The sequence below is a fragment of the Capricornis sumatraensis genome, chromosome 2 (assembly GCF_032405125.1).
Source record: "Capricornis sumatraensis isolate serow.1 chromosome 2, serow.2, whole genome shotgun sequence".
Taxonomy (NCBI): domain Eukaryota; kingdom Metazoa; phylum Chordata; class Mammalia; order Artiodactyla; family Bovidae; genus Capricornis; species Capricornis sumatraensis.
This window is the reverse complement of record NC_091070.1, coordinates 75,171,471-75,180,206: the sequence shown is the minus strand read 5'-3', so window position 1 is coordinate 75,180,206 and position 8,736 is coordinate 75,171,471. Positions and strand designations below refer to the sequence as shown.

Here is an 8,736-nt window from a genome sequence, read left to right as displayed (position 1 = left end):
AAGATAGGAAAATTAAAATGACATTCAGGTTTAGAGCAGCTAGATACAAATTTAATATAAATGTGAAATACAAGTGAAGCCTCCACTTTTTAGGGTTTTTATGTCATTGGATTATAGAAGCCATTGCAGCAACTAATTTGTGTGACAGAGACAGAAGCCAAGAATATTTGGTTAATTTATTGGATACTGCGGTTTTGTCTTTATTATCTATACATTTCTGAGTCAGAGTCAGATTTAGCTCTTTCCTATTTAACTCTTCCTATGTGAAGACTCACATGGTCCCCTAGCCAGAGCTGGTGAATGTGCAGAATAGATGCAGCAAAACTCCAAGTGAGTGTCTGAATCTCCACTAAAGTGTTCTCTTAGCACTTATTATTGTTTAGTCTCCAAGTCATGTCTGACTCCTTTTTGACCCCAGGGACTGTAGCCCTCCAGGCTCCTCTGGCATCGAATTCTCCAGGCAAGAATACTGGAGTAGGTTGCCATTTCCTTCTCCAAGGAATCTCCCGACCCAGAGATGGAAACCACATCTCCTTCATTGCAGGTGGAATCTACTGCTGAGCCACCAGGCAGGCCCTACATATTCCCAACATTTACTTTTTAAAATGTCCAAAGTAAAATGAATTAAAGACTCAATAAAAATATGCTGAATATATGAAGGAAGCATCTCACTGATGTGGCAATGATTGGGGAAGAGATATTTCAAAGCTGAGGCTTTTTTTCCCCTTACTTGGAAAGAGAATTTGCAAAGTTTTCGTTGAGACATAGGAAATATTTTGAGAGACATGACAGAGCAAGAACAGATCAAAGGTGCTTTAGTTCTTAAAACAGATATAAAAACATTTATAGATACACCACCTGTTGTCAGTGAAGACCAGATAGACACCTCAATACTGAGCAGATAATTAGGAAACCTGATTCATAACACAAATAACTAGAAAGCATGTGACTTCATCTATGGAAAAATGACTATTTATAATGGCTATAGTTGAATTATTTGTCAGTCTTTTAGTTTTTATTGCTTAAAATAGTATTACCAACAGAGGAGATAGCGAGGGTTAAAATTCAGCAGGATTGAGGCAATTCATCATAAAGAAGACATTAATATAGTTTTTTTTTTCTAGAGATTAAGAGAGAGGATCTCTCTTGCTCCTAGACATTTTCCACTAATCAATAATATATGGGAAAAAGTGATACTTAGGAATTTAAAAAATGGTTCCACATTTTGTAATAGGAGGAGAAGATTAAAATTACATAAAATAAAATCAGCATTCTTAGAAAATATAAAGAAATAGTTCAGTTCAGTCGCTCAGTCATGTCCGACTCTTTGCGACCCCATGAACCGCAGCACGCTAAGCCTCCCTGTCCATCACCAACTCCCAGAGTCCACCCAAACCCAGTTATAACTATAAATTCCACAGGATAAATGAGAACGCATGTTTAAACAGATGCACAAATAGAGCTCTCTAGAATTCTCAGGAAAACAACTGTCCCAATAAAATATCCCTAATACTAATCTTTGATGACTTTTACTGCTTCTCCTGTCATGATCTTACCACCATTTTTCAACACTTGTATATCTGCATTTTTAAATAAGAAATTTTTCTATACACTAACAATACAAAAATTGAAAATGTAAATAAAAGTACTAAAATTATACTACATGTAAAGCATCAAAAGCAAAAAGATAAGAAAATAAAATAGTTATATATTCAATTCATAATTATGGAAAGTGTAATTGATGAAATTCATCACTCATTCAAAAATAGCAGGAAACTCCTTTTTATTAGAGAGAATATCAATAAATATCTACTGAAAACATCAGCATGTGAATTTTTAAAAACCTTTCCTATGAGATATGAAGTGTGCCAAAGAGTCCCAGTTTTACCATTTAAATAATATGCTGCTAGACACCCTATCTAGGCTATATCACAAGGAAAAGAAACTGAAAGCCATAAATGTTGGAAACAAAGAGACAAAATTGCCTTTTACAATGACATAATCTTACCACAAGTACATGCTCTATGATTTCATTCTATAAGCTCAAGAAAAGAAAAAAATAATGTATCCATTAAAAGCCAAGACTGTAGTTATCCTTAGTGGGTGGAGAATAGAAGGGGGAGTGAGGGGACTTCTGATGCTATGTTCCTCAATCTGTGTGTTCATTTTGTGAAATTTTGTTGAGCTATATAATTATTGTTTGTATACTCCTCTAAATATATGCAATTCTTCAGTAAAAATGTTTATCTATAAAAGGTAAAAATAATAAATAAAATGTTACTTATTTTTATAATATTAAAATAACCATCTGGCAAGATCAAAATAAAAATGAGGCAAAAAATAATTGAATTTTGGTAGCATAACTGTCCCTCACTTAATCCCTCTCCCAATACACCAGGCTGTTAAAACTTGGTGGGTAATTTTGCTAAATTTTCTAGAAAACACATTTCTCCCCCTGTGCAAAAGTATTCCAGAAAAATAAAAGTTCTCAAATGTATTTTATAGGACTCCTGTAAATTCAATACCAAATGAAAAAAAAAAGTAAATAAAATTATAAACAAATCTTACTAATTATTATGAAAGTGAAAGTCACTCCATCATGTCTGACCTTTGTGACCCCATGGACTGTAGCCTGCCAGGCTCCTCTGTCCATGGAATTCTCCAGGCCAGAATACTGGAGTGGGTAGCTGTTCATTTCTCCAAGTGATCTTCCCAACTCAGGGATTGAACCCAAATAGATTCAAAAAGATAACAACACTTTTACAAACTCAAGTTAAGGCTGTATTTGTGTTCCTTTATCAAGTAGAATTTATTCGAGTATTATTTATCCAAAGATGGTTCAACTTTACAGAATTTCTCAGTGTAATACTATATTGAGCAGATCGAAGAAGAAAAAAATATTATTATCCCAATGTATGCAAAATATCACTTGACAGAATGTAAAGAAATTATCATTCTGTTGATATATCTCAGAATTTTGCAGGAGAACCACTCTCTACTGTTTAGAGTCAATACTTTCAATTATAACTGAACAAAACTGTGAACTTACTTTTGAGTTTTCTTGTTTCCCTTTCAACATATTCATGATGAAACTCTCGACATCCAGCACCTCTACTAGCATCTCTACAATCTTACACTCATTTTATTTTAGGAAAAGAATATTTATACTAATCACACAGACCATGCTCTATGCTTCTGCTTAAGATGGAATAATAAGGATTGGATTTACTTTTCCTTCTAAAGTAACTTAACATAAAATACACAAAACAATAGTTCTCAGAATCCTGGACATCAGGCATCGAAAGACAACAATGGTCCCTAAGAAGAAAAACATTGAGTCCTACAATTGCCCAGCTTTTTGCTGTCAGGGATTTTTCTGGGCTGCAGAGATATACCTCTGAGAACACATTCTGGTCCATTAGTAGAGATTTCTCTCACAAGAAAATCCTTCCAATCGTACCTTAATAGCAACTACTCTTGCAGATTAATAGTGTCAACAATTGTTCTGTGGTTCTCAATCGTGGTTGTGAATTACAATTACTGAGGCAGCTTACAGGTAAAAAAAGAAGCACATATTATTTGCATGTAAAAATCATTCCAGGTGATTTTTTAGTATAAGTAGCTTTCAGATTACGCTTTGAGAAACACTGTATCATGTATTTAATTTACCTTATCTCAGAATAGGAAAATAAGTTTTATAAACGGTTCCTCAAAACTCAAAGAATTCCTCTATTTAGAATATATGACTTCCTATGAATTGACAGTGGTGAATTTCCTGCAAATTTTAGAGTCTGTGGAAAACAGACACTGATGACTCCTTTCACACTAGTTTTACTAACACATCAAGTATCCGTGTTTATGTCCCGACAGCTTAAATGCAGGGATTTCTCCACCTAGACTGATAATACAATGGTCCACATCCATCTTCATGGATCTGGCATGAGCAACACGGAGAGTTGAGCAGATATGAGAGATGGGACATAGCCATTGGCTGGTTTTATTAATAAAAAGAAACGTAGGATTTAGCATATATTTGGGCATGTACTATATGACTGAGTCATGCTAAACTAAATGAAATGTGTGTGTGCACATACATGTGTGTGCAGTAATATAACAGAATCCAGAATCCTAGGAGAAAGAAGAGCTGAAATAATAAGGGAAATCTTTTCTGAATATCAAAACTGAACTAGGTTTCCCTCTCATTTTCTCTCAGAGCATATCATGTTTATTCCTACCGCACCTTTAATTTAATAATATGATTTGATTTTGTGTATAACCAACTTTATTCCACTAAACTGGAAATGTGTGTTCTTAACCACTCTATCTTCACCCCTAGTGCTGTGCATTGAATCTTAAATATGGCAGGTGCTTGACAAACACTTGTCAACTGAGTAAATAAATCCATGAATAGTATTAGCTATATCTTTGATGATGAAAAGAGCTATGTCCAAAATCTGTAAATCAAAAAATCAGCATTACATCAATAAAAACTAAGGAAATTAATCCCCAAACAGATATTGATTTCCTCTTAAACTTTTTCAGTGTTCACCAATGCAATGAACATGAACTTGGGCAAACGCCAGGAGATGGTGAGAGACAAGAAGGCGTGCTGCAGTCCGTGGGGTCACAAAGAGTTGGACACAAGTGGGCAAATGAACAACAATGTTCACATACACGGACATAGTCATAAAAATCGACGATGTCCAAATTTATAAAATAGAAACAAGGTATTATCATAATAGCAAGCAAGATGACTATAGAGAAAATTCCCGAGGAAGAAGTTGTTTTCCTTCTATGTTCTTTTATTGTTTAGGCACATGTGTAGAATTATAGTCAGAAGGGAAAACAGAAGTACCCAGGAGCATGCTTCTCTTGATTGACAACAATGTCCAAAATTATTGGAAGTTTCATCCAGTTACTCAAATAATTCATGCATTTCCCAATTCTGTCCTTTGGCTTGATGTTTCTGAATCAACTTATGAGAAAATTGCTTGAATCCTCTAAACATTAACTTAGTGAATATCAAAATTAATTCTTGCTTATGATTGTCTTTCAGGATACAAAGACATTCAAAATTCAGCATAATATCTGAATCTGTGTTATTCTGACAAATGCTTCCTAATAGATGACTCCTTAAGGGACAGCATCAACTCAGTAAGATACAATGTTTATTAAAAACCTACTATAGGTGAAAATTTATTAATTAAATAGTCCAGTGTATATCATATAGTAAGTTTATGTTTATACTATGAAATATGTGGCCATAAAATATTGATTTTCCCATGTTAAAATTGACTTCTATAATTCAATACCACCAACATGCATCCAGTTTTTAAATAAAAAGTTTAAATATAATACACATTCAAAAGAAAAAAATAATATGCTTTTTAAAGCAATATGATCCTGAAACTGTGAAGTATTTTTTCCTCTCAGGGTTTCAAAGCTAGGACAAAGATTCACATGGTATTATTTACTCTCAAGCTACTTTCCCTGTGCTAAGTATCTCATGTCTTGAATATCTATGAACTGAGAGCCCTTTCTGTGTTGCACTATAATTGTGTATGTATGTATATGTGTGTGTGTGTTCAGTCATGTTTGACTCTTTGCAACCCCATGAACTGTAGCCCACTAGGCTCCTCTGTCCATGGGATTTTCCCAGGCAAGAATACTTGAGCAGGTTGCCATTTCCTTCTCCAGGGGATCTTTCCCACCCAGGGATCAAACACATGCCTCTGGCATCTCCTGCCCTGGTAGGAAGATTCTTTTCCACTGCACCACGTGGGAAGCCTCACTGGACTATGATTAAGAAATTAAAACTCATTTTTAATCAATTTTGTTAGACAAACTGTTAAGAGAAATCTGGCTTAAAAAATCTGTGGAGTCCATTCCAAGGAGAATGTGTGGAATTGAGTAAACATACTCATGCATGCATGTTTAGTAGCTCAGTCCTGTCCAGTTCTCTGCAAACCCATGGACTGTAGCCTGCCTGGCTCCTCTGTCCACGGTATTTTCCAGGCAAGAGTACTGGAGTGGGTAGCCATCCCACTCCATGGGCTTTTCCATGGGCTCTTCCCAGGCCAGCGATCGAACAAGTGTCTCCTGCATTGTAGGCGGATTCTTTACTATCTAAGCCATTAGGGAAGCCCTGAGTAAACATATATTGTATGAGTAATTACATATGCATATATATAATATCACATACAAAATTATGTATATATTTTGTTGAAATCAGTAACTATTTCTCTATAATGTAACACAATACAAATTATACCAATGTAATGTCAGAATGAAATATTTGATCAGAATTATATTAAAGAAAGATATCTTCTGAATGAATAATAATATATAACTTTTTGGAAAGCTGGACTTCAGTGAAAAGTCACATGTTGGTTTCTCAGTTTCTTCATAGATATTTTCATCTCCTTATTTCTCAGTGTGTAGATAAGAGGGTTCAAGAGTGGAGTAAAAATGGTGTAAAACACAGAGAGGAGCTTGTCCACAGAGAACCTACTAAAAGGCCACACATAAATGAAAATGCAGGGCCCAAAGAAGAGTGTGACTACCATAATATGTGCAGAGCAAGTTGAGAGTGCTTTGGAGACCCCACCAGCTGCACGCTGTCGGACAGTGATAAAAATAACAGTGTAGGAGATAAGGAGGAGAAGAAAACAGCTCGTGGAAAGCAACCCACTGTCTGAGATCATAAGTATACCCAAGACATAGGTGTCCAGGCAGGCAAGCTTGATCACAAGAGGAAGGTCACAGAAAAAGCTGTCCACCTCATTGGGGCCACAGTAAGGTAAATTTACAGTAAAGGCTACCTGACTGATGGAGTGCACAAATCCAATGACCCATGAAACCAACACCAGCCCCACGCAAGTCCGCCGGCTCATCACTGTCATGTAATGCAAAGGCTTGCATATAGCCACATACCTGTCATAGGCCATGGTAACAAGAAGTACCATCTCAGCCCCACCAACAAAGTGCAAGAAGAAGATTTGAGCCATACATCCTCCGAAGGAGATGAGCTTTTGATCACTAAGGAAGTCCCTGATCATCTTGGGAGTGGCAAATGAGGCCAGCCATATGTCCAGGAAAGAGAGATTTCCCAGCAGGAAGTACATAGGGGAGGAGTGTAGGCGGGGGTCAGATATTACAGTGACCACAACAATAAGGTTGCCCAGAACAGTGACCACATAGATCTCAGAGAAGAATACAAAGAAAAAATTTTGTAGATGTTGTGAAGTGCAGAGTCCATGCAACACAAATTCTGACACCAAGGAATAATTCTGCAGGTCCATTGTCACTGGTCTCAGATTTTGTTCTGAATCTACACAAAGAAAAGAAATATAAGTGAAAGTGCCTATCATTTCCAGGCACATGAAAATGAACAACTAAGTGTGATCTAAATATAATTTTTAAGTTGTAAGAAACAACATAAAATAAGATATATAGAAGATTAAATCCAATTCCCTACCAACATATTTATTTACCTTTTTCAGACTTCAGTGTTTCCTTAGGGGCAGTTAGACATTCTGGGAGACTGCAGCATATGAGAGTTGTGGGAATATTTTTTTCTTATCTAGCCTTTGCCTGTGAGCAAATGTAGAATCAATTATGTACAGAATGTGAACCAAAAATCCTTGTAGGACTGAGAATATAAAGATTTTCTTGATAGTATTGTAGTCTGTCCACCTGTCAATATTATCAGCCAATGTGTAACTGTTTTTAAGTAACAAACATAAGAATTGGGATTAAAACTTAATTTAAAATAATGCCATCAATGACAATTGAATGAACATTGTCAAATCTCCCCTTCTCTTTTTTCCATTTACCTGTGCTGTGCTTAGTCACTCAGACATGTCAGACTGTTTGTTACCCCATGGCCGGTAGCCCTCCAAGCTCCTCTGTCCATGGGGATTCTCCAGGCAAGAATACTGAAGCAGGTTGCAATTCCCTCCTCCAGGGGAGCTTCCCAACCCCAGAATCGAACCCAGGTCTCCCTCATTGCAGATGGATTCTTTATCCACTGAGTTTCCAGGGAAGCCCCTTGCATTTACATAAACTTAAAACAATATCTGGCAAAGACATTTGATGGGTGGCCATATCTACATATCTAAACACCAATCAACATGTCTCTCACCAGAAGCCAAGAGATGAAGTAAATTTCACTCCTTAGTGGCAAATTGAAAGGAAAAGTATTCCTCCAAACTAAAAAGCATGATTTGGGTTAAAAACATATATGAGATGATATATAAATATAGGATAACTGCCAGATTGTGAACCGTTGTTTACGCTGTTTAGTAAACTGGGGGGTAGTGACGTTATTGTGCTATATATGAGTTATAGAGTGGCATTTATCGTATTTTCTGTTACTGTTTTTGAGCAAAATTTGATCTAAATAGTAGCCCAATTATATACAATTTTAATCTAAAGCATGAATCTGTACCATCAGGGAGAATAGCCTCAGTTGAGGCCACCGGACTCTTTGGTAAACTTTGCTCTTTGTCAACGTCTTGGAGAAAACATAATTATCAAATCTACAAATGACAGAAATCTGATGGAGTTCACTTACTAAATATTTCAAAAGGCTAGAAAAATGGGCTGTAGTCATCAAATTCTATATATTTAAAAGAAGGAGGAAAGAGTGTAGAACTGATACTTACCATGTTGATAGGGATATAGACTATTATTCATGCACTTCTTTATAATTCTGTTTTTTATGCTTTTAACTAT

General features: G+C 35.9%; 1 protein-coding gene across 1 annotated transcript; it reads right to left on the bottom strand.

Moving 5' to 3' along the window:
- Positions 1 to 6,368: 6,368 nt before the first annotated feature.
- OR4K14 (olfactory receptor family 4 subfamily K member 14) lies at positions 6,369 to 7,301 on the bottom strand. The gene has a single exon (XM_068992977.1). The coding sequence runs from the start codon at positions 7,299 to 7,301 to the stop codon at positions 6,369 to 6,371; it is 933 nt and encodes a 310-aa protein (XP_068849078.1).
- Positions 7,302 to 8,736: the final 1,435 nt, after the last annotated feature.